Raw genomic sequence first — 27168 nt, 5'->3', positions numbered from 1 at the left:
TTTTTTTAAGGCTAAAAGAACTAAAGAGACTCATACTATTCTGGATGTGCCAATATTCTAACTTTGCTCAATGAAATTAACTGAAGAAAAAAATTTCAAGACAAGTATTCCACAGGATAACAATTAAGTAGCTCATACAACTGAGCTACTAAAAGGAAACAAAATTTAACACTCAATTCTTTCAAAATTGTAGTCAGTTTCTTAATGCAAACCAGAAACACTACAGAATTCAGATGTTGCACCATTCTAAGAAGTTACAACACTATTACCTAAAAATTGGAAAGTTAAGAATAAGAACTATCCCACCCTCTCTCCTCATCCTCCAGAGGAAAAAAAAAAAAAAGAATAAGAACTAAAGTTATTGGCTTTGTGCACATGTCATGTTTTATCTGTCTGAGGCCTGATCTGGAATAATGTCGTCACCTATTTGTCAAAGTGTGCACACTCATTTTACTTATTACTACTCAAAATGACCATAGACTAAACTTTTCTGTAATGGTCAAAAGATGCCATTCACTGAATACTCAATGTATTTAAGGTATAATTTTAAAACCTTCACATACTCCATAACAATTCATTTAATCCTTATATCAGTCTGAGGGGTAGGAATTACTATCCATTTTACAAAAGGATACATAAGCAAGTACACCTTGCTTTGACCACGCAAGTTACTGAAAAATGTCATCATCCCCTCCCAAGGAAGAGACCAAACCCAATTTTTAAATTTCATTACAGGTTTAAAAAAAGATTACAAAATGCAATATTGGCATATTTTCCCTGAGTGTCAAATGGAAATGAATATGTATTGATAACACAGGCTTATCTTTAAGCGACAGAGTTGTGAAGTTAACACTCCACTACTACATAACATCATTAATTGACAGCATTCAAGACAGTGGATAACTGGTTTATATTCCTTTTAATTCCTACCAAATTCCTTCCCAAGACAGACAGAGAAAACCAGACATATCAAAAGAAAAAAGAACAATAATTTATTCTAAATGTAGCATTTTCATTTAAAATATGTACATATGCTTTTCAGAAGAGAAGGGCTGAATGACATTATTGAGTTGTGCAGTACTATTCAAGACACTGAAAAAGTAATGTTTAAAATACTTTATAGAGGCAGAGAAAAGTAAAACCAACAGAAATACTTACTTTCCCCTCCATGAATGTTTCGTTGTGTAGAAACATGCTAAATCCTTATTTTCCCTAATTATGTTCATTTTGTGCTGAAACCTGAAAGATAAAAATATGGGTAAATTTCATAATAGTGCTATCCTTAAGAGTTTTCCCTAAATCTCCCATACCATAATTTCATAGCCTGCCATATGGCACTGATTTTAAGACACCAATTTTTCTACAAGACCATAAGGTTTTAAAGGATAGGGATGGTCTGTTCACCTCTCTATCACAGCCTTTAGCACAGCATATTGTCACAGCTCTCTTCCACTACACTGGGTTTCTTGAGGACAAGAATCACCCTCTACCAACATCTCGATTGCAGAGAACCTAATAAAAAAAATGTTAAAGTAAATGAATCTTTAAATCTCACATTGCCAAACAATGTCTTAACACATGATGGGCACCTACAAATGTTTGCCAAGGGTCAAACCAATTCTAATAGGTTTTTGTCTATTAGACAAAACACTTAGCTAAACACTTAGCTGCTAAGCGTCAGCCATCTTGCTGTCACTGTCACTTTAAAGGGAACCTATTGTAAATAAGTAAGGTTTAATAGTCTCATTATAAAAGTAATTCAAGTACATAATAAAAAAATTTTAATGTTCATAAAGTAATGCATCTTTCATCCTAGCATCCAAAGATAATCATTCTAGCTTCCCTTCTTCTGGCTAGAAAAAAATAACTTTTTAAACAAAATTGAGATTGTCATTCATACCACTTAACCTGTTTTTACAGAATATTAACCTTTTTCCACAGAATTATACTTTGAGAAAATAATTTTTAAGTCACATGGTATTCCATACTAGAACAATGCTACTCAAAGTGTAGTTGCAAACATCAAGATGAGTGCAGAAATTAAGTGTTTAGAAATGTTTGTTACAGTTTGGTTAGTGAACTCTCTAGTTAAACAGGACAGTTGAAAATTGTTGAACTTCCTAACAGCCACAGGCAGAGGGACCATGTTATGTGCAATATTTCAAGATTAGTTTGTTGACTATAACCTTGAGGTGTCAAAAATCCAGAATCCATTTATCTCATGAAAAAATTTCAATTTAGCTAATTTTACACAATAATTGCATAAACTGGCTACTAATGAAAGACTGATGATAAATTTTGAAAATTCTGCATCATTTGCTTCACACTGAATAAAAGTTAAAAATGAATATGGTCATTTTTTTTTTTTTTTGGTCACTTGGCTATTGCTTCCTACCCTTAATAATTAGAAATGCTCTCTAAAAAATACTATAAGGTACATACCAAAGGGTCAATAATGCAAACTGAATGGTTAGAAGTATGGTTCACTTAGCTTTCTTTACATCTTTATATGTCTAAACTTTTCTTAGTCAACAAGTATTCTTTTCATAATTAGAATAAATCCATTTTCATCCAAAAACATTTTTATAACAGCTTTTTGAGACACAATTCACACACTATAAAATTCACCCTTTTAAAAGTGTACAATTCATGGGTTTTTAGCATGTACACAGAGTTCTACAACCAACACAGTATTTTTATCACCCCAAAAAGAAACCCTGCTAGCAGCCACTCCCCAATCCCCCTCACTCCCACCACCTGGCATCCACTAATCTACTTCCTGTCACTACGCACTTGCCTATTTTGGAATCCCATACAAACAGAATCATACAATATGTGGTCTTTGTGACTGGCTTCTTTCACTTAGCGTAACATTTTCAAAGTTTATCCATGTTGTGGCATGGATCAGTTTCCTTCTATTGTATAGATGCAACACATTTTGTTTATCATCAGTTGATGGACATTTGTGTTGTTTCTACTTTTTGGCTATTATCAATCATGCTGCTATGAACAATCATTTTGTGTGAATGTTTTCATTTCTCTTGGATATATATCTGAGAGGTAAACACATTTTTAAAGATACCTCTATTTTGACATTGCTTTCTTCATTCTTCTTGTTCTTCTATCAGCAAATTAGCAAGGGCCTCTGTACTCTATGTATTGTAGAATGCTCTTCCTCTAGATATCTACATGGCTAACACCTTCAGCTCCTTCAACTCTGTGTCCAAATGTCACCTTTACAATGAGGCCTAGCCTAACTATCTTGTTTTAAATTGTAATTACCCTCCTCATTCTACACTCTCTATCCTAACTCCTGTTCATATTTTCTCTAGGGTACCTTTCATAGTCCAACGTGCAATTTAGTCTATTTATTATTTATCTAATCCTACTAGAATATCCAGAGAGGTATTTCTGTCTGTTATGCTCATTTTCTCTAGGCTCTCCAGAGCCTACAAGAGTACCTGACACAAAACAGGTGCTCAATGAGTATTTGAGTGAATGAATGAAATTCAGCAACCCCATGAGCAATTCTGATGGCCACTTCAAACTTGATATTCTAAAAGGTACAAATAAGGTTTTGGCAAACCTTCTGGAAAAATATCAATTCATGCTCTGAGGAATAATAAGAGAACCATAAGTAACAGCAAGTTTAGAGAAACCATTATTGTTACCAGAGAGGAAATATCTCTTAACAGTCAATGACATCTTCCTACTAGTGTGCATGGAGACAGTTAAATATAGTCCTGTCATTTGGTGTGCTGTTTTGTTTTTTCTGGATTGTGTATCTGAAATGACACAGGCAGCCAACCAAGAATTACTACACCAGCACACATCATCCCTGCCTCCTGAATCACTTGTAGTAAACAATATTGCTGAAAAGAAACTTAGGTTGGATCTCTGAAAAGGTGCCAAAAAAGTGAAAAACTATAGGTCTACAGATGATATTTTCCCCTTACATACTGTAACTGAAGATTGGAAAAATGTAAGAAAAAGGAGGACAGAAAAGGTAAATGGCTGATATTGAAGAGTGGTGTTTGGATTCTGAGTCCACAATTTCTTACATCAGAATGACTGACTGAACCAAAGCCCTATCTAGAGAAAACTGACAAGAAAGAAAATGTGTTTGAGTGAAGACTGGCTGACCTCATCAAGGGACTTTAAAAGTGAGAGAAAAAATAATGTAAGAGTTTAAAATGACAGCCACAGAGAACTTATGGCATGACCCAGGAGTAAAGATCCCTAATAAATCAAAGGCGGGGGGGGGGGGGGAATCTCACAATAACAAAGCAAACTTAAGAATTAAAAAAAAAAAAAAACCCTAAAGAATGATCTCGTAAGTATCACTGGTTTGGGGGAATATATAACTCAAACGGATTTTTTAGGAGGGTAATTAAAACAAGTTTACATCAAGAAGGTTTATCTACCACTTTTTGGAGACCTATGAACTCGGGGGTGATGAAAACACTAGACTCCAGAGAGTTCCAAGGTTAGGATAGATAAAGGGAGAGAAGATAAAACACATTAATATAAAATTAAACTACTAGAAGACATAACGATGGCCAACAGGTATATGAAAAGATATTCAATGTCACTATCAGGGAGATGCAACTCAAAACTACAAGATACTCCCTCACACCTGTTCGATGGCTATTATCAAAAAAATAAAAAACAACAAGTTTTGGTGAGGATGTACAGAAACTAGAACCCCTGTACACTGTTGATGGGAATGTAAAATGGTGCGCTATGGAAAACAGTATGGAAGTTGCTCAGAAAAATTAAAAAATAGATTAGGGAATTCCCTGGCGGTCCAGTGGTTAGGACTCAGCGCTTTCAGTGCCATGGGCCCGGGTTTGATCCCTGGTCAGGGAAATAGGATTCCGCAAACCGCATGGCATGGCCAAAAAAAAGAATTATCGTATGATCCAGCAATCAAACTTCTGAGTATTTAACCAAAAGAACTGAAATTAGGACCACTAAGAGACAGCATGGCCATATTCACTGCAACATTATTTATAAAAGCCAAGATGTGTAAACAACCTAAATGTCCATCAACAGATGAATGGATAAAGAAAATGTGGTATACACACACAATGAAATATTACTCAGTCTTAAAAAAGGACATCCTGGGCTTCCCTGGTGGTGCAGTGGTTAAGAATCCGCCTGCCAATGCAGGGGACACGGGTTCAAGCCCTAGTCCGGGAAGATCCCACATGCCGTGGAGCAACTAAGCCCGTGCGCCACAACTACGGAGCCTGCGCTCTAGAGCCCGTGTGCCACAACTACTGAAGCTCACGTACCTAGAGCCCGAGCTCTGCAACGAGAAGCCACCACAATGAGAAGCCCGCACACCGCAACAAAGAGTAGCCCCCGCTCGCCTCAACTAGAGAAAGCTACGCGTAGCAACGAAGACCCAGTGCAGCCAAAAATAAATAAATTTATAAAAAACAAACAAAAATTATAAAAAAAAAAGGACATCCTGCAATATTCAACACCACCAGTGAAACTTGAGGACATTATGCTAACTGAAATAAGCCAGTCACAGAAGGACAAATACTGCATCATTCCACTGACACGAGTTATCTATAATAGTCCAACTCACAGAAGCAGAAGGTAGAATGGTGGTTGCCAGGGACCGGGGTGAGGGGGGAAATGGGGAGTTGCTAATTAACGGGTATAAAGTTTCAGTTATGCAAGATGAGTAAGTTCTAGAGTCTGCTGTACAGCACTGTGCCTATAGTTAACAATAATGTATTGTACACTTAAAAATCTGTTAAGAGGGTAGATCTCATGTTAAGTGTTCTTACCCTCAAAAAATTAAATTTTTTTTTTCTTTTTGGCTGCCTTGGGTCTTCGTTGCTGCACGTGGGCTTTCTCTAGCTGTGGCGAGCAGGAGCTACTCTTCATTCTGGTGTGCAGGCTTCTCATTGCGGTGGCTTCTCTTGTTGTGGAGCACAGGCTCTAGGCACGCGGGCTCAGTAGTTGCAGCGCACGGGCTCTAGGGCGCGTGGGCTTCAGTAGTTGCGGCTCGCAGGCTCTACAGCTCAGGCTCAGTAGTTGCGGCACACGGGCTTGGTTGCTCCGTGGCATGTGGGATCATCCTGAACCAGGGATCGAACCCATGTCCCCTGCACTAGCAGGCGGATTCTTAACCACTGTGCCACCAGGGAAGTCCCCAAAAATTAAATTTAAAAAATTTTAAAAGTATACCACTATCTGGCCTGTCAGAAAAAAAATACTGTATTCCTGATGCAGATTACAATGCTAACAGAAAAATATAATGTAGGATTAAAGGATTCTCTGGACATCAATACAAGTTCCTACGGCCAAAATCAGCACACTTGATAATTACCTCTCATGTTTTAGGAAGCAACAAGTGATATTGCTATTCTGCATCCAATCCTGAATGACAACAATCCAATAAAGGCTAAGGCTAGTAAAATGGAAGTGCTCTTTATGGAAGAAAATCACTCCTCTACCTGAAAAGCTCACCTTCAGCCATGTTATATTTAGGTAAGGGTACACTGGAGAGATAATGAAGGCAGGAAATACTTACCTAAGTAGCCAAGTCAACCCCAGAAATGATGGGATAATTCAAAGCTAATATTAGTGCCTGCACAGCCTCAAAATGGAAATTAGGATAACCCTTTTCTATTCTGAATCCTGAGTAAAGATTATCCTAAAATTGGGGAGGGTAGGTGACCCTAACCAAAAAATTATGACATGTCCTGAAATTATGCAACTTTTATTAAGTACTCATCATGTGTTAATGAAGACACTGGGCATTTACCACCCATTTATGTATCTCACTGTCCCCATAACAACACTAAGATACAGGAATGATGATCCCCATTTTATTGACAAGAAAACAGAATTAGAGAAATTAAATCACTTCTCTAAGGTCACAACAACTGGTAAGTGATTGGGCCAGGCTTTTGAACTCAACCTGCTTAACTCCACATTCTATATACTTAAGCTTAACTATAATACCTTCCTTCAAATTTAGAAATCAAAATAAATTCATTCCGACCATGTAATTACAGATTTATCATTAATAGCACATTCCTAGATTAATTCAGAACTGGTTCCAGTTATTATCTTCACCTGGAAATATGATTAGGCACTTGTTGGAAACAACTTTGAAACCCACAATTTCAAGCAGTGCAACAAATTACCGTACTTAACACAGGGCAAAAGAAATAAAACAAAAAAGGTGTTGCCAATGCTGAAATACTCTACTATGTAAAAATAAATATTTTAAATGTTTCCATCTATAGATAAGCTTACATTGTTTTAAAAAAACAAAGTGTTCAAAACAAATACATGACAACAGAAATCTGCTACCAATATGTGGTTTCAGGATAATTTTTAAGGAGAATTCAACAGAATAATACTATTCTAACAAACAATGAGCTTTTAAAACCACCAGATTAATGAGATAGTTTGGGACCTACTTCCCGATGGTGTAATATTAACCTCTCCATTTTCAAGTAAATCTATTTTATATGCTCAATAAAACCTCAACCACTTTGTGATAAAGTCATTTCATCTAATGAAGGTAATTGATGTGGAAACTGCATTAACTCTTTCAGACCATGAGAATATTTCTAGACACACAGATAACTCACTAGTGGATAATGGTAATGCACAGATATTAGAAAAATGCAGAAAAAATAAGACAAGAATATTCTGTGCTTGACTATATCATTTAAAGTGAGAGTTGGAACAACTTCAAGAGACCCACTGGAAAATGAGTAAAAGCAAGTCTAGGGGTCCCCCAAGTGCCATGGTCAAGTGATAATTCAATCTAGGAAGACCCACTTGGAATACCTCCCTGTAGCACAGATAACTAGAGGTGCTATCGCACACACTAAACATTAACTAATGATGAGCACAAGAAGCTAGTGTTAGTAAGATACACGCCGAAGTAGTTTTAATAAGCTATCACCAAGATAAAAGTGGTGAATTTTAAAAATATTACTTATGGTCAAAGACAGACTAGTGATAACTGCCATTTACTGGCTGCATGACCTTGAACAAAAGTTTCCTAACTTCTCAGAATCACAGTTTATCTATAAAATAGGGATGACAGTACCTGTCTCAAAGGGCCATGGTGAGGACCAAGTGAGATAATTGAATAAAGGGGTTACTGTGATGTCTGGGTCAGAATAAGCACTCAAAAATATACTTAATATTTTTGTTGGCAATCATAATAATTATTACTGTACTTTAAATATACTACCCCAGATATGCAATAGTTCTTTGGAGTATTATTATTTCATTTTCAAGATTTTCTACAGGTCCCTGTACTTTTTAAGGCATTATGGAGGGAAAGTTGTTATTAAATTACTTGATCCTAAGTCTTTTATCTATTAACTTCAGCCCTTGTACTATTCAATGTATATCACCAGTATGTCACACAGAATTTCTACCTTCAAAAATAGTGTTCTATTGATTTAATCAGTATTCATAGTTTTTAATGTGCTCATTCAAAAATAACTATACCAATATATCATATTTCTTAAACTGGATGGAGTACATCAGGGTACTATCATTATTATTATTTTATTCTTTACAATTTCTTTCCTAAAGTGTTTTTAAAAAGAAAAAATAAAAAAGCCAAGATAACCATGATAGATGACATTTTAAAATATCATCTTAAGCCAACTATAAGCTTCTCTTTATTTCAACTTTATTCCTACAAAATACTATTATTTTGCAAGTCAATCTTATTTACTACATTTAAAATATCTCCCTGGGGTCTGGGCAAGATGGCAGAAGACTAAGACATGGAGATCACCTTCCTTCCCACAGATACATTAGAAATACAGCTACACGTGGAACTGCTCCTACAGAACACCCACTGAACGCTGGCAGAAGACGTCAGACCTCCCAAAAGGCAAGAAACTCCCCACGTACTTGGGTAGGGCAAAAGAAAAAAAAGAAACAACAGAGGCAAAAGAATAGGGACGGGACCTGCACCAGTGGGAGGGAGCTGTAAAGGAGGAAAGGTTTCCACACACTAGGAAGCCCCTTTGCGGGCGGAGACTGCGGGTGGCAGAGGGGGGAAGCTTCGGAGCCACGAAGGAGAGCGCAGCCACAGGGGTGTGGAGGGCAAAGAGGAGAGATTCCCGCACAGAGGATCCGTGTCGAGCAGCACTCACCAGCCCGAGAGGTTTGTCTGCTCACACGCCAGGGCAGGCGGGGGCTGGGAGCTGAGGCTCGGGCTTCGGTCAGTCGGATTGCAGGGAGAGGACTGGGGTTGGCGGCGTGAACACAGCCTGAAGGGGTTAGCGCACCACAGCTGGCTGGGAGGGAGTCCGGGATAAAGTCTGGACCTGCCAAATAGGCAAGAGACTTTTTCTTGCCTCTTTGTTTCGCGGTGCGCAAGGAGAGGGGATTCAGAGCGCCACCAAAAGAGCTCCAGGGCGTGAGCCGCGACTATCAGCGCTGACCCCAGAGGCAGGCATGAGACGCTAAGGCTGCTGCTGCCGCCACCAAGAAGCCTGTGTGCGAGCACAGGTCACTATGCACACCGCCCCTCCCGGGAGCCTGTGCAGCCCGCCACTGCCAGGCTCCCGTGATCCAGGGACAACTTCCCCGGGAGAACACACGGCACACCTCAGGGTGCTGCAACGTCACGCTGGCCTCTGCCACCACAGGCTCGCCCCGCATCCGTACCCCTCCCTCCCCCCGGCCTCAGTGAGCCAGAGCCCCCGAAGCAGCTGCTCCTTTAACCCTGTCCTCTGTGAGCGAAGAACAGACACCTTCAGGCGACCCACATGCAGAGGCAGGTCCAAATCCAAAGCTGAACCCTGGGAGCTGTACAAACAAAGAAGAGAAAGGGAAATTTCTCTCAGCAGCCTCAGAAGCAGCGGATTAAAGCTCCACAAACAACTTGATGTACCTGCATCTGTTGAATACCTGAATAGACAACGAATCATCCCAAATTCAGGAGGTGGACTTTGGGAGCAGGATATATTAATTTTTCCCCTTTTCCTTTTTTTTCTGAGTGTATATGTGTATGCTTCTGGGTGAGATTTTGTCTGTATAGCTTTGCTTTCACCATTTGTCCTAGGGTTTGGTCCGTCCGTTTTTGGTTTTTTTTTTTTTTTTTTTTACTTAAAAATTTTTTTCTTAATAAATTTTTCCTTATTTTTTATTTTAAAAATGTTAATGTTATGTTAATATAAATGTTTCAGACATTACATGAAATTTCTAAAAATCTTATATTTGTATGGAAATATGTATGGAAATATGTTAATATAAATGTTTCAGACATTACATGAAATTTCTAAAAATCTTATATTTTTATTTGTATGGAAATATGTATGGAAATATGTTAATATGTTTCAGACATTACATGAAATTTCTAAAAATCTCACATGTTCTGGTATAATGTTATAAGTAATAATCCTAGTTATTACTTTAAAATGTATATCTCAGAAATAACTAATTTTCTTGTCAACTGCATTATTATGAACTTTCATCAAATCTTTAACCGTGGTCATTTTTAAGTCTTTTGTCATTTACAGACAGTTCTGGGTGTACTCTGATGATTTTGCAAATATGTTCCTATAAAAGGGTTTCATCTTCAAGAAATTCATGGAAAAGACTCTGACAAGTACAGGTTTCTGGTAACTGACTGTACTGCTGAACTGAATGAATAAGCATTTTCAGAACTCTAATGAAAAACTGATGAACTCATAAAAGTGCTAACAAAAGATCAAGATGAAAAAAAAAATTAATTACATGGGACTGAGTGAACTGATGAGGATGAGTATAATTTTTGTGACTTTCTGTCTGAATTAAAAAAAAAAAATCCCACAAGGACTCAGAGGCAAAGAATATACAAATCAATTTTCACTGCAAAGTAAAGGAGCTGTTACAGTGGAGGATTACTGGACTGAATGTCAATATTATGACATAGTATGAGTGTGTTTCATGTTTGGTAATTGCAATCATTGTTGCTTTTGTTGTGGTCATCCATGTACAATGCTTGGTGTCAGTCTATTTATCTCTTGTAAAAATAAAATACAGTGTGTGTGTGTGGGAAAAAAAAAAAAAAAGCTCTTCCTCTACCACATGGGAAAAAAACAGAGGTTATGAGTGATTAGTCATTTTTCTGCTTTGAATAATGATTGAGCTGTGACTCTTCCAATCAAGTCTCTTAATACATACCCACAGTCATCCTTATATCATGTACAGTATAGCAGAATCGACATCAGGCTACTGGTCTTATATATAATTGAATTCGAAGTACAAAATTATTTTACATACTTCTGTATTAGTATTGCATTATGAAAACTTAACATGTATACAAATGCCAGTTCTCATCAAGAAGCAGACTGTGTAGCATCAATACAATTTTATGTATGTACATCCTAAAAATCATATTGACTGTTACTTAAAATAAATCTGGCACTACCTACCATAAAGGAAACAGAAAAATATAAGCATTCAAAAATAGGAGAGGTCTTTGAAAAGTATCATGGTTATAAGAAGTTGATTTTCTTCCATTTATCTAAGTCAATGAAATTGAGAGGAAATAAAAAAAAAAAAAATTTAAACAATTTTTTAAAAAATTGTTTTTCTTTTTATTTTAAAAAATTAAAATTTTTTTTCTTAATAAATTTTTTCTTAATAATTTTTTTCTTTTTTTATTATAAAAATTAATAAATGTATTTTAAAAACTTTTAAAAATTTTTTTCTTAATAAAATTTTCCTTAATCATGTTTTTTCTTATTTTTTGTTATAATAGCTTTATTTTATTTTATTTTATCCTCTTTCTTTCTCTTTTTCTATTTATTCTCCCTTTTATTCCGAGCTGTGTGGATGAAAGGCTCTTGGTGCTCCAGGCAGGCAACAGGGCTGTGCCTCTGAGGTGGGAGAGCCAACTTCAGGACACTGGTCCACAAGAAACCTCCCAGCTCCATGTAATACCAAACAGCAAAAATCTCTGAGAGATCTCCATCTCAACATCAAGACCCAGCTTCACTCAACGACCAGCAAGCTACAGTGCTGGACACCCTATGCCAAACAACTAGCAAGACAGGAGCACAGCCCCATCCATTAGCAGAGAGGCTGCCTAAAATCATAATAAGGGCACAGACACCCCAAAACACACCACCAGACGTGGACCTGCCCACCAGAAAGACAAGATCCAGCCTCATCCACCAGAACACAGGCACTAGTCCCCTCCACCAGGAAGCCTACACAACCCACTGAACCAACCTTAGTCACTGGGGACAGGTACCAAAAACAACAGGAACTATGAACCAGCAGCCTATGAAAAGGAGACCCCAAACACAGTAAGATAAGCAAAATAAGAAGACAGAAAAACACACAGCAGATGAAGGAGCAGGGTCAAAACACACCAGACCTAACAAATGAAGAAGAAATAGGCAGTCTACCTGAAAAAGAATTCAGAATAATGATAGTAAAGATGATCGAAAATCTTGGAAATAGAATAGACAAAATGCAAGAAACATTTAACAAGGACGTAGAAGAACTAAAGAGGAACCAAGCAATGATGAAAAGCACAATAAATGAAATTAAAAATACTCTAGAAGGGATCAATAGCAGAATAACTGAGGCAGACCAGGTATGTGACCTGGAAGATAAAACAGTGGAAATAACTACTGCAGAGCAGAATAAAGAAAAAAGAATGAAAAGAACTGAGGACAGTCTCAGAGACCTCTGGCACAACATTAAATGCACCAACATTTGAATTATAGGGGTCCCAGAAGAAGAAGAGAAAAAGAAAGGACTGAGAAAATATTTGAAGAGATTATAGTTGAAAACTTCCCTAATATGGGAAAGGAAATAGTTAATCAAGTCCTGGAAGCACAGAGAGTCCCATACAGGATAAATCCAAGGAGAAACATGCCAACACACATATTAATCAAACAATCAAAAATTAAATATAAAGAAAACATATTAAAAGCAGCAAGGGAAAAACAACAAATAACACACAAGGGAATCCCCATAAGGTTAACCGCTGATCTTTCAGCAGAAACTCTGCAAGCCAGAAAGGAGTGGCAGGATATACTTAAAGTGAGAAGGAGAAAAACCTACAACCAAGATTACTCTACCCAGCAAGGATCTCATTCAGATTTGATGGAGAAATTAAAACCTTTACAGACAAGCAAAAGCTGAGAGAGTTCAGCACCACCAAACCAGCTTTACAACAAATGCTAAAGGAACTTCTCTGAGCAGGAAAACACCTACAAAAACAAACCCAAAACATTTAAGAAAATGGGAATAGGAACATACATATCGATAATTACACTAAATGTAAATGGATTAAATGCTCCCACCAAAAGACAGAGACTGGCTGAATGGATACAAAAACAATATCCGTATATATGCTGTCTACAAGAGACCCACTTCAGACCTAGGGACACATACAGACTGAAAGTGAGGGGATGGAAAAAGATATTCCATGAAAATGGAAATCAAAAGAAAGCTGGAGTGGCAATTCTCCTATCAGACAAAATAGACTTTAAAATAAAGACTATTACAAGAGACAAAGAAGGACACTACACAATGATCAAGGGATCGATCCAAGAAGAAGGTATAACAATTGTAAATATGTATGCACCCAACATAGGAGCACCTCAATACATAAGGCAAATACTAACAGCCATAAAAGGGGAAATCGACAGTAACACAATCATAGTAGGGGACTGTAACACCCCACTTTCACCAATGGACAGATCATCCAAAATGAAAATAAATAAGGAAACACAAGCTTTAAATGATACATTAAACAAGATGGACTTAATTGATATTTATAGGACATTCCACCCAAAAACAACAGAATACACATTTTTCTCAAGTGCTCATAGAACATTCTCCAGGATAGATCATATCTTGGGTCACAAATCAAGCCTTGGTAAATTTAAGAAAATTGAAATCGTATCAAGTATCTTTTCCGACCACAATGCTTTAAGACTAGATATCAATTACAGGAAAAGATCTGTAAAAAATACAAACACATGGAGGCTACACAATACACTACTTAATAACGAAGTGATCACTAAAGAAATCAAAGGGGAAATCAAAAAATACCTAGAAACAAATGACAATGGAGACACGACGACCCAAAACCTATGAGATGCAGCAAAAGCAGTTCTAAGAGGGAAGTTTATAGCAATACAAGCCTACATCAAGAAACAGGAAACAACTCGAATAAACAACCTAACCTTGCACCTAAAGCAATTAGAGAACGAAGAACAAAAAAACCCCAAAGCTAGCAGAAGGAAAGAAATCATAAAGATCAGATCAGAAATAAATGAAAAAGAAATGAAGGCGACAATAGCAAAGATCAATAAAACTAAAAGCTGGTTCTTTGAGAAGATAAACAAAATTCATAAACCATTAGCCAGACTCATCAAGAGAAAAAGGGAGAAGACTCAAATCAATAGAATCAGAAATGAAAAGGGAGAAGTAACAACTGACACTGCAGAAATACAAAGGATCATGAGAGATTACTACAAGCAACTCTATGCCAATAAAATGGACAACCTGGAAGAAATGGACAAATTCTTAGAAATGCACAACCTGCCGAGACTGAACCAGGAAGAAATACAAAGTATGAACAGACCAATCACAAGCACTGAAATTGAAAATGTGATTAAAAATCTTCCAACAAACAAAAGCCCAGGACCAGATGGCTTCACAGGCGAACTCTATCAAACATTTAGAGAAGAGCTAACACCTATCCTTCTCAAACTCTTCCAAAATATTGCAGAGGAAGGAACACTCTCCAACTCCTTCTATGAGGCCACCATCACCCTGATACCGAAAGCAGACAAAGATGCCACAAAGAAAGAAAACTACAGGCCAATAACACTGATGAACACAGATGCAAAAATCCTCAACAAAATACTAGCAAACAGAATCCAACAGCACATTAAAAGGATCATACACCATGATCAAGTGGGGTTTATTCCAGGAATGCAAGGATTCTTCAATATACGCAAATCAATCAACGTGATACATCATATTAACAAATTGAAGGAGAAAAACCATATGATCATCTCAATAGATGCAGAGAAAGCTTTCGACAAAATTCAACATCCATTTATGATAAAAGCCCTGCAGAAAGTAGGCATAGAGGGAACTTTCCTCAACATAATAAAGGCCATATATGAGAAACCCACAGCCAACACTGTCCTCAATGGTGAAAAACTGAAACCGTTTCCACTAAGATCAGGAACAAGACAAGGTTGCCCACTCTCACCACTATTATTCAACATAGTTCTGGAAGTGTTAGTCACAGCAATCACAGAAGAAAAAGAAATAAAAGGAATGCAAATCGGAAAAGAAGAAGTAAAACTGTCACTGTTTGCAGATGACATGATCCTATACATAAAGAATCCTAAAGATGCTACCAGAAAACTACTATAACTAATCAATGAATTTGGTAAAGTAGCAGGATACAAAATTAATGCACAGAAATCTCTTGCATTCCTATACACTAATGATGAAAAATCTGAAAGTGAAATTAAGAAAACACTCCCGTTTACCACTGCAACAAAAAGAATAAAATATCTAGGAATAAACCTACTTAAGGAGACAAAAGACCTGTATGCAGAAAACTATAAGACACTGATGAAAGAAATTAAAGATGATACAAATAGATGGAGAGATGTACCATGTTCTTGGATTGGAAGAATCAACATTGTGAAAAAGACTCTACTACCCAAAGCAATCTACAGATTCAATGCAATCCCTATCAAACTACCAATGGCATTTTTCACAGAACTAGAACAAAAAATTTCACAATTTGTATGGAAACACAAAAGACCCCGAATAGCCAAAGCAATCTTGAAAACAAAAAATGGAGCTGTAGGAATCAGGCTCCCTGACTTCAGACTGTATTACAAAGCTACAGTAATCAAGACAGTTTGGTACTGGCACAAAAACAGAAACATAGGTCAATGGAACAGGATAGAAAGCCCAGAGATAAACCCACGCACATATGGTCACCTTATCTTTGATAAAGGAGGCAGGCATATACACTGGAGAAAGGACAGCCTCTTCAATACGTGCTGCTGGGAAAACTGGACAGGTACATGTAAAAGTATGAAATTAGAACACTCCCTAACACCATACACAAAAAGAAACTCAAAATGGATTAAAGACCTAAGTGTAAGGCCAGACACTATCAAACTCTTAGAGGAAAACATAGGCAGAACGCTCTATGACATAAATCACAGCAGGATCCTTTTTGACCCAACTCCTAGAGAAATGGAAATAAAAACACAAATAAACAAATGGGACCTAATGAAACTTAAAAGCTTTTGCACAGCAAAGGAAACCATAAACAAGACCAAAAGACAACCCTCAGAATGGGAGAAAATATTTGCAAATGAAGCAACTGACAAAGGATTAATCTCCAAGATTTACAAGCAGCTCATGCACCTCAATAACAAAAAAACAAACAACCCAATCCAAAACTGGGCAGAAGACCTAAATAGACATTTCTCCAAAGAAGACATACAGATTGCCAACGAACACATGAAAGAATGCTCAGCATCATTAATCATTAGAGAAATGCAAATCAAGACTACAATGAGGTATCATCTCACACCGGTCAGAATGGCCATCATCAAAAAACCTGGAAACAATAAATGCTGGAGAGGGTGTGGAGAAAATGGAACACTCTTGCACTGTTGGTGGGAATGTAAATTGATACAGCCACTATGGAGAACAGTATGGAGGTTCCTTAAAAAACTACAAATAGAACTACCATACGACCCAGCAATCCCACTACTGGGCATATACCCTGAGAAAACCACAATTCAAAAAGACTCATGTACCAAAATGTTCACTGCTACTCTATTTACAATAGCCAGGACATGGAAGCAACCTAAGTGTCCATCATCGGATGAATGGATAAAGAAGATGTGGCACATATATACAATGGAATGTTACTCAGCCATAAAAAGAAACGAAATGGAGGTATTTGTAGTGAGGTGGATGGAATTAGAGTCTGTCATACAGAGTGAAGTAAGTCAGAAAGAGAAAAACAAATACAGTATGCTAACACATATATATGGAATCTAAGGGAAAAAAAAAGAAAAAAAGGTCATGAAGAACCTAGTGGCAAGATGGGAATAAAGACACAGACCTACTAGAGAATGGACTTGAGGATATGGGGAGGGGGAGGGGTAAGATGTGACAGGGTGAGAGAGTGGCATGGACATACATACACTACCAAATGTAAAATAGATAGCTAGTGGGAAGCAGCCGCATAGCACAGGGAGATCAGCTTGGTACTTTGTGATCACCTAGAGGGGTGGGATAGGGAGGGTGGGAGGGAGGGAGACACAAGAGGGAAGAGATATGGGAACGTATGTATATGTATAACTGATTCACTTTGTTATAAAGCAGAAACTAACACACCATTGTAAAGCAATTATACTCCAATAAAGACGTTAAAAAAAATTAAATAAATAAATAAATAAATAAATAAAATATCTCCCACTTAGGCATTTGGAATTTCAGCTCTTAGAAATGCTTCTTTACCTGAAACCAACCTAATGTTTTTAAATTTATGTTTGATGCCTATAAGTTATAGCTTATGAAACTGTTGGGAAAAAAGTTTCCATAAAACTCCATAAAAATAATTTACTCCCCATTCAATTATCTCCTCTGTATTGTTCTTAAATAAGCTCTAAAAGTGGTTCTAGAACTGTTGCTTATAGGCAAAAACTCATAAGCAACCATAATTCCCATTAACAGTGATGAAAAATATGCAGAATTTCTAGCATCAAGCATAATAGCATAATACCATAAGTCATTTATAGGCATATTCCATAAAAAATAACAAATTGTCCAGGTAAAAAAGTGTAAAAATTGGTAGCAGCTGTATCATCAGCATTTGCCATCCTGCCAGTTGCTAAGGTGCTATTCAAATTAGCAAGAATTTATCTGTTCAAACTAATTACCGCTTAAATTTCATCTCCTTCCCTGCAGGACTGTCCCACTTCAAATTCTCAAAGACCTTTTTGATGAGAAAAACTCAAGTTTACATGCCCTTTGTAAGTAAATCACATTGAAAGTATCTCTAATTTTTTTTTAGTTTTATTTATTTTTGGCTGCGTTGGGTCTTTGCTGCTGCGCAGGGGCTTTTCTCTAGTTGTGGCGAGCTGGGGCTACTCTTCATTGTGGCACGCAGGCTCCTCATTGCGGTGGCTTCTCTTGTTGCAGAGCACGGGCTCTAGGCGCGCAGGCTCAGTAGTTGCAGCACACGGGCTCTAGGGCATGCAGGCTCAGTAGTTGTGGCACACGGGCTTAGCTGCTCCGCGGCATGTGGGATCTTCCCAGACCAGGGATCGAACCCATGTACCCTGCATTGGCAGGCAGATTCTTAACCACTGTACCACCAGGGAAGTCCCTGTAATTTTGCTTCACTTAAACTCTAAAGTTGGCTTCACTTATTCTTATTCTATATCCTAATATTACACCACCAACAGAGCTTTTCTGCAACTTCTCAGTTTGTTCTTTTGAGAGAACTGTACTAAGGGTTAAAAAGTCAAATTCAAGTTAACAGGCATTTTGGCTAGATTCACCTTTTTCAATGAGCTCCCTTGCTTCATGCTTTCAAATAACACTTAACATTCTCACATTCTTTAATTTATTACTGGCAGCAAAACTGACAATCCATTTAAGATCATTTATGGATAAAATGAGAACAATCTTTTGGACGGTATGATTTTGACAAAAAATTGCAGGATTTGAGAGTCCAATGAGAGGAGACTACATCAAAATGACACTAAGAACAAAAAGCAGAATGAAGGGACTCAACACCACAAGCACCCAAGCAGATTTCAGCCAGGCTATAAGAAAAAGAATTTGCACACATAGCAAAATTAAGTCTATGTGCATGGCTTGTGTTAAGTAAAAACTCAAACAGAGCACTTATTTAGCCAGGGATGAATGAGTATGCTCAGAAAAATAATACACTAGTGAATGAATGAAGGAATTGGCTTTAATCAAGGCTACTTGCCTTCAAAGCATACATTTTGCATGACCAACTGGAAATGATTTTTACACAAATATGACAACTTCCAGAGAGCAGATAAGATACTAACTTTCCAGCTTGAGTCTATAAAATGAAAGAATGAACTCTTTCATCATTAACTCTGCTCTCAAATAATGAATTAAAAACATGAGGTTGTCTTGAAATGCATCAAAAAATAAGGTGAATAGAAAGATGGATAGATACGCGATAAATCGAGTATATAGCAAGATATTAATATGAAAATCTTGGAGGTGAATATATGGGTGCCTAATGTAAATTTCTTTCAACTTGGCTATAGGTGAAAACTTTTAAGTTGGGGGAAAACTACATTTGCCTTTCTTTTCTGACCAAACTCTCCTACAAAAGAAACACTGTTTCTCTGCTACACTGTAAAACTACACCTGAAAATATGGTAGACATTCACATGATAGAAACTAATTTATGAACTTAATACTTCCTCATACATCTATATCTTACTGAAAATGCAGGGGGAAGGAGAACGACTGCTAAGGCAAAGGCTAATCCTTAGTAATGACGGAAGAGAGAATCCCTTATTACTGGCTTCTTAAAGACCTAGTTTTATTTGTAACTGGATTCAAAACCTAAGTGAATTATATCACTAGGTTAGTTCAGTTTCAAATAAAAGGTAAAAAATATAAATGGTTAACAGAACATTAATTTTTACCCACATTAAAAAGCTACAACTAGACTATCTTAGAATGTGCTGTGTATGAAAGAAAACTGATATGAACCTTAATCCTCTTTTTTAATTTTTAATTTTCATGTTTTAATATATAACTCAAGTATAGGCAAAAGCATTTCCTTCTAAATAAACAACAAATCAGTAATGTGTATGACACCTACCATACAGGGATCTTTAAACAGCTATAAAATAGATCACAAAGTAAGGTTTTAGTACACCCTATCTTAGCTTTCTTAACTTGCTGAAGAACCTGATAACTCCAGAAATAAATGTGGTAAGAAAGCCAGTGGTAACACCAAATTTCAGCTGACAATCACATCTCCAAATAATTGCCCAGGAGTTACAACATTGAAACCTCTGAACTGTCTGCCACATTAACATAAACTTTCAAATACTTCTGCCACCATAGGGCAAAATAATCTAAGATCCCCCCATTCTCTTTAAAAAAAATCCATTCCTCTCCAATTAGAAACTGAATATATATGCATGAAATAAAAGGGCAAGAGAAATTCAAAAGCAACCCCTAAATCTGAAGAAACACTTAATATGATCTCAATGGGTGGAGAAGCAAGCATACATACCATAGCAGTTAATTTTGCTGGCCTTTTTTCTTCAATGTAAATCAGATATTGAAAAAGATACCTATCTCTTCATATTTTAGATTCAATCTGAGGGAATAATTCTTATTTCTCACAAAATAGACCTCTATCTGTTGTAAAAAAAAAAAAAAATTAATGTTTTTGCCAGGAAAGATGCATGGTTATGACTCTTCCCTTTCCAAAACTTAAAAATGCCTTAAAATATTCACCTGGAGAAAAACAAACAAAAAACCAACTAAGAAATGTGTTCACTTAAGCAATTCTGTGAAATCAGTGGTACTGATCACTTACACATTTTTAGTTTGCACACATTCTTAAAACTTTCTAGACACAATTTCTATTTCATTTTATCTTTGAAGCTAACTTGGCTTATGCAAGAACAAAATGTACTAGTTCAATAAACTGTTCGTCAGCTCACCAACAGGCACTTAATAACCTTGCTCTAATATGCTAAATAGACCCTAATGGTAAAAAATGCCACGTTTTAACTTGTTTTTCTTAACAATATAGTAAACGCATAATGGGGGACTAAATTTCCTAAGCATATAACAAATATAACTTGAAGAAAGTTTTACAGTAAGCATCTTAATACCCAAACCCTGTGCTCTTTATACTAGTAAAAGACAAAGAGTTTAAGTGGCTGCAATTTCCTTTTCTTTCACCCAATACAAATAGCAACAACACGCAGGCTTCTAGTTTGGCCCTTTCCGAAAAATCCCTATTATTCCTAACTCTGCCATAGTGCTTCACAGTTTACAGAACACTCCCAAGTCTACCAGTTATCTTAAAAAAAAAAAAAAAAAAAGGAAAATTCTACTTTTAAAATTAAACCCAGTCCTATTAGTTTGGGGAAAGAAATGGCTTATCTACTCTAAGATTTGATAAACATCCAAAATATATTCTGTACAAGTCTGAGGGAGAGAGAAACCCCACAGCACTAGTAAAAGAATTTAAATTTTAATATAATTAGTACAGAATTTATTACACATTAGAGAAAGTCTCCTACAATCATAACCTTATCAATCCTTCCATTATGTTTCACAACCATACTTGGCAAAATCAGAACATTAAAATAATTTAGATTGCTTTACAGATTTTGTTTTCAATTTGTTCATCAAAAGGTCAAATTCTTATTGATCAATTGCAAAAATGATATTACCAATTACCAATATTACCATATATAGCATGTGCTAAATATGTGAACACTGCTTAAGCAGTGTGGCCTACTTCTAAGGGCAACTTAAGTTCTGAAACTATAAAAACCCCACTGATTTCAGACTTTATTTTAGAGATCACTCTTCCTCTTAAGTAGTCCATAAAAGTACAAGTAAAACTCAAATATGTAGGCTGCTGAATAAACTTAAGAGCATCTGAAAAGAACTACTAGCAAATTATGCTCAGCTTTATTGACTGAACCATACTTAAATGTAACTTTGCACAGGTAACTGTGTCTTAAGTTTGCAAAAATGATCACAATCATGTTGGCTTAAGTTACTTGCTACAAAGATATCCCCTAAATCAGTGATTCTCAAAGGAGTTCCCAGAACTAAGAATCACACCATATGACAAGAGACGTTACTGACTGGCATGTGATAAGCACTGCTGAAGCAGAAAAACGTGCTGAAAACACTGATTAAAATTCTGAATTAAAGTAATGGTTGCGGGGGGGTGGGGGGAATGCTGATCCTTGAGACACTATGATTAGAAACTACTAGGATTTAGTGGATGGGGCTAGATATCCCTCAATGTATAAGACAGTCCCATAGATTGAAGAATTGTCCTCAAGTGACTTTCAAATATCCAAGTGGTCATTCACATAGATAAAAGCCTATTTATAGTTAACCCCAGAATTTAGTTTTATGTTAAAATACAAATCACATTTTTTTTAAATGAAATGATTGTGTTTACATTATTGTTTTTGCAACAAAAAATTAATTTAAAAAAAAAAAAAAAAAAAAAAAAAGAATGACATAGCCCAAGGACACGACATAAACTGGTTAGAACCAACTAGGTCCAAGATGGCAGACAAGTCGACTTCCACTAGACCTTGAGCCTCAATATATGCTCATTGTAACACACCAGCACTCTAAATGACACACGCACAGGCGCCATGACAGTTCCAAGGCCGACCATAAAAGGTCAAAAAGTGGGCAGTGGTCCAATTCCTGGAAATCCCCACCCCTTCCCCCAGATAGCTAGAATACTCCCCCTACTCATGAAATTACCTATGAAATTACCCACCCCTATGAAAAGTGACAACCCCATACCCTGGTGCCTCTTGCCTTCAGAGATGGCCCACACTCTGTCTATGGAGTGTATTTCTCCCTGAATAAACCTTCTTTCACTGTAAAAAAAAAAAAAAAAAAAAAAAAAAAAATACAAATCACAAAGTATGTTTTGCAGTTTAATATGCACATAATTTTCCAGGAATGCATATATCATATAAACTGAGAGATTATACTTTGAATTCTCATGGCTTTTCAGAGTATCTATATTTTGTCTTCATTTTTTATATCTTACTGTTTTTTCTTTCAGTACTTTAAAGTTGTCACTCAGTTGTCTTCTTGATTGCATGGTTTCTCTGCTGTAACTCTTACCTTTGTTCCTCTGTAATGCTTCTCTTTGGCTACTTTCAAGAGTTTCTCTTTGTCCTTTGTTTACATCAGCTTGAATTTGTTATGTCTAGGTGTGTTTTGTGTGGGTTTTTTAAGGGGCAGGTATTTATCCTGCTTGGTGTTCTCTAAGCTTCTTGCACCTGTGGTTTGATGTCTGACATTAATTTGGGGAAATTTTCTATTATTTCCTCAAATATTTCAATATTTCTTCTGCTCTGTTCTCTTCTGGGATTCCAACTATGCATATATTTATAATAAATGTTTGATATTATCCCCAAGATCTTGTTCTTTTTTTGAACTCTTTTTTTGTTTCAGTTGGATAATTTCTGACATCTACAAGTTCACTGATTCTTTCCTTGGTTGTGTCAAATCTATTGATGAGCCCAAAGGCATTCTGCAGCTCTTTACTATGTAATGAAACTTCCAACATTTCCTTTTGATTCTTTCTTATAGTTTCTGTCTCTCAGCTGAAATTACCCACCTGATCTTGTACATTGTCCACTTTTTGTTCATACCTTTAACATATTAATTATAGTCATTTTAAATTCCTTACCAGATAGTAGCATCTGTATTAATCAAAGAGTATTTCTGATGATTGCTCTTTCTCTTGGGAATTTTTTTTGCCTTTTGTATGACTTGTTGAATTTTTTGTTGAAAGCTGGACATGTATAAGACAGTAGAGATAGAGGTAAATAATTTTTGTGACAGGAAATGGGCACACCTTTTCTTTGCTAGGTCTTTAGTGCTGGGTGTTAGGAGTTGGGCTGGGTTCATGATTTTGCTGTTGCTACGGTTATCCTCAGTGTACCACAGGCTTCGAATATCTACAGAATAGCTTGTGCCTATGGTGGGGGATGGTTTACTAAAGCAATGTCTATTTGATTCTTTGCCCTGAGCCTCTTTGCATAATCTTGTTCTGCACCTTGTAGTATTTTGCAGTTGCTTATTATTCACAGCTTCTTAGCTTGATGGCAGTGAGTTGGGGGTACAGTCTCTGTTGTTCTGATTAAGGTTTACTCTTAGACATACACTGTGTCTCTGGATCACAGGATCTTCCTGTTTCCCCAGGCTGCAGTTTTGGGCTCAGTGCCCCTCCCCCCAAAAAAGATTCTTTCCCCCTAGTTTTGTCTTCCCCCAGCTCAATGAATGCTCACCAACAGGGCCTGCTAGCAAAGATGCTCTTCCCTCCACAGATTAAGGCTTTTGTTCCATAGAAGAGACAGAGGAGAAGACTCAGAGCACAGTTTTCTTGCCCCTCCAGAAAGTTCTGCTGCTCTTCTCCTCTAGGTCAGCACCACAGCAGACACTCCCCAGAGCTCAACCCAGTCTTTTCTAGGAGTACCCAGTGAGGTTTGTAGGTAAAGAGATTGGAAGAAGGTGCACCCAGGCTTCCTTTTCTTGTCAGCTATTTTAGCTGAACACTTCTTAACAGTGTCCAGCTGTGTCTACTGAAGGTGAATGTGAGTTCATACATACATACTCTTTCTCTCCTTAAACTTTGGGCCAGTGGTCTGCTCTGTGGCCTCAGCTATTCAATAGGTTTCAAAAAAAAAAAAAAAAAGTCATGTATTTGAAGTTAGTCCAGTTCTTTTTTGTTCTAACAGTGGAAGCAAAGCTTCTTTTTGTCCCAGGGCCAAAGCCAGAAGGTGGTTATATTATTTATAAACTATTATTTCAGGATAGTAAAGGGGCTGTTACTAATTATTTGAAATAAAAAGTTGGCCTTTATTGGGTTTGATAAAGTTGAGAAACACTGGCTTAAAGGATCTCTTTCAAAACAACTCCCCTTTAACCACTAATAAGTATTACAGTTAACATTTAGGCCTAAAACTACAGTATTAGTAGCAACAAAATTTTTGCTAGTTTATCTGCTTAGCCTTGCTTCTATTTACCAATTTTAAGTACTTCAATCAGAGAAAAAGGGGAAAGGTATGTGCGAAGGAAACCTCAGATTCACCTGTGTAAATAGAACTGGTTGAGGAATGGAGTCAAATTAGTTAAAACATTTTATTTCAAGCAGAATTTAACAGCTACTGAGAACCTGACTCCACTACCAACCTTTTTACAAATTCAGTAATAAAGCTAGTATTGTTTCCGTCCACCTAAGCAACCACCTTCCATTTATTTGTGGATAAAGTTAATTCTTACAAATAAGAATTTATGCTTTCCATAATTCCATAACTTTTCCTCTCATACCATTCATATATTTTAGACTATTTACTACTGCCACTTTAGAAAAACAGGAATATCCATTACCTCCCAGTGGAATACAAATTGTGGTATTTTCCATGAACTGAACTACAGCTTTACATTCCTATCTCTTAACCTTCTGACTCCTCTTTTCCTCCCTTAATATGTTTTACTTCCTGTTTTCAAACAAGGAGTATAATGTAATACTTCTAAACAAGTATGGACTTATGTTCCATTGTGATATTAACCGCAAAAGCCAAGTTTGAGATATAGCTGCTTAAACTGTTTCACATTACATTTAAAATGTTAACAAGATCTTACGTTATATGCTAAATTAAGTCAAACAATAAAGCACTTTCTAAAGAATAGTGAAATCAAGCCTTTTGGGGATACCCAATTACTGACAAGTAATTCTCTAAATGTCCTTTTTTTTTTTTTTTTAAAGGCAAGTTCTGTTTCATATTCCCATAAACTCACAGAGTACTGGTAACATAACTACAAAACCTGACAACCGTGAGTAATTTCCTTAAACTCTGCAGACAGTACTTTCAAACCTAGAAATCTACCAGATCCATCAAGCAAGAAAGAAAACACAGTAAGACAATCCTCGGGACAGGTCCTGAAGAAATATTCTGAAATTTAACTTTTTACCCAAGACACTATATTCCAAGACGCTCAAAATAACCCTACAGTATAAAGTCCTTCACAGTGAGGCAACAGCATCAGGTAGAGAGGCCCTGAGAGAAATCAAGGTCGGGTCAAAAGGAAAAGCAGAGAGGGGAATTGAGAAATCATTACTTCAGGAAACCATCACCACATCTGGGGAAGATTTCTAATTTTCTCCCCTAAGCAAATGATAAAGGTAACAATCTCAAGACAAGAGTGGTTAACTTAACATCCTACAGTAAGGAGACAATTTAAGGGAATACACTCTTCTTAAGTGCACTAAGTCAAATCCGCGTTTAACAGCCACTTCCCTGAGCGTTTAAGTCCTATTTCGTCCACTCCAAAGGCCGCATTCAGAGGCAAAATCACAGCAGCGAAGGAAAGGCCCCTGTGAATAAGCTACCTTGCAAAAAGGAAAAGCTGTGGACGAAAACTTCATTTTGGATAAGGGAAGGACTGGAGAAGAAACCACACGGATGCTCCCCAGTTCCTAACAAAACGAAACAAAGCTAAGCAAATAAAGTCTATGCAGGGCATGGGAGGAAGGAGGGTCGCCCACCCAAGGAAACGAGTTCCCGGCCTCCAGCGGGAAGACTGCTCAGACTAGGAAGCTGGAAGGGAATCCCGAGGGCGGAGCCCAGAGAGGAATAAGGGCTGTGTAGGGTAAGGATGTGCAGAGTGGAGTGGGGGACCGTGGTGGGTAGAAAACCAGAAAACGAGGCGAAAAGAGGGGTGGGGCTGAACAAGGCAGGGCCCTGGGCGACTGTCACTCAGAACCGCGGGGGGCGGGCGGGGTCGGAGGACAGGAACCAGACCAGCAATCTGGGGGGAGGGTAATCTGCTTTCCTTAACTGAAGGAAGTTGCGACCCAGACACCACCCCTCCTTCTCCCTGCTGTTGGTCCCCCAAGTCCCCGCGGCGTGGCGAGGGGGTAAAGCAGAGCCAGAGTCCGGTGCCCGTAGTGATTTACCTTCGCGGGAGGCTGGAGAGGCTCCAGCCCGAGCTCCTCCCGCCGCCGGCTCAACGTCCAGAGTGGGATGAGGCGCCCTCCGGCCTCCTCCCCCTCACCACTTCCCCTTTCCCCCGCGGGGGCCCGGTAGCTCCGCTCCCGCGGGGTCCTGATGCCGCGGCGGCGCTGCCTCCCCGCCCCCTCCGACCCCTGCGCCCCCTCCGCCTCCTCCGCCTCCTCCCTCTGCCTCTCAGAGGCTCACTCTGGAGGCCGCCATCTTCGCTCAGGCTTTGAGCGACCGCGTTCCAATACGCCTGCGTCGCCCCCGCCCAGACTGTCACAAGACCCGGTCAGCTGATTTCAATTCTTCCGCTTTCTGCCCCGCCCTCTCGCATCCAGCCCTCCGCGTCTTA

The 27168-nt window shown here is 37.7% G+C and overlaps 1 protein-coding gene across 5 annotated transcripts in view; it reads right to left on the bottom strand.

Annotated features, from left to right (window-relative positions):
• DNAJC13 (DnaJ heat shock protein family (Hsp40) member C13) overlaps positions 1–26950 on the bottom strand; it is a 124700-nt gene extending 97750 nt beyond the window's left edge. For 3 of the 5 annotated variants that reach the window (XR_450889.3, XM_007180931.3, XM_007180934.3), the window contains exons 1-2: positions 26777–26950; positions 1159–1239 (exon numbers count right to left, since the gene is read on the bottom strand). Coding sequence is in view for 4 of the 5 variants with exons in the window: in XM_007180931.3 (XP_007180993.1) it covers positions 1159–1226 (68 nt within the window). In the remaining variant the exon portion in view is untranslated. Of the gene's footprint in view, positions 1–1158; positions 1240–1404; positions 1513–20317; positions 20446–22602; positions 22680–26776 lie in introns of all 5 variants that reach the window. The other 2 variants (XM_057545165.1, XM_007180932.3) reach the window with 2 other exon arrangements.
• Positions 26951–27168: the final 218 nt, after the last annotated feature.

The sequence above is a fragment of the Balaenoptera acutorostrata genome, chromosome 4 (genome assembly GCF_949987535.1).
Source record: "Balaenoptera acutorostrata chromosome 4, mBalAcu1.1, whole genome shotgun sequence".
Classification (NCBI taxonomy): Eukaryota; Metazoa; Chordata; class Mammalia; order Artiodactyla; family Balaenopteridae; genus Balaenoptera; species Balaenoptera acutorostrata.
This window is presented reverse-complemented; position numbering and strand designations above follow the sequence as displayed.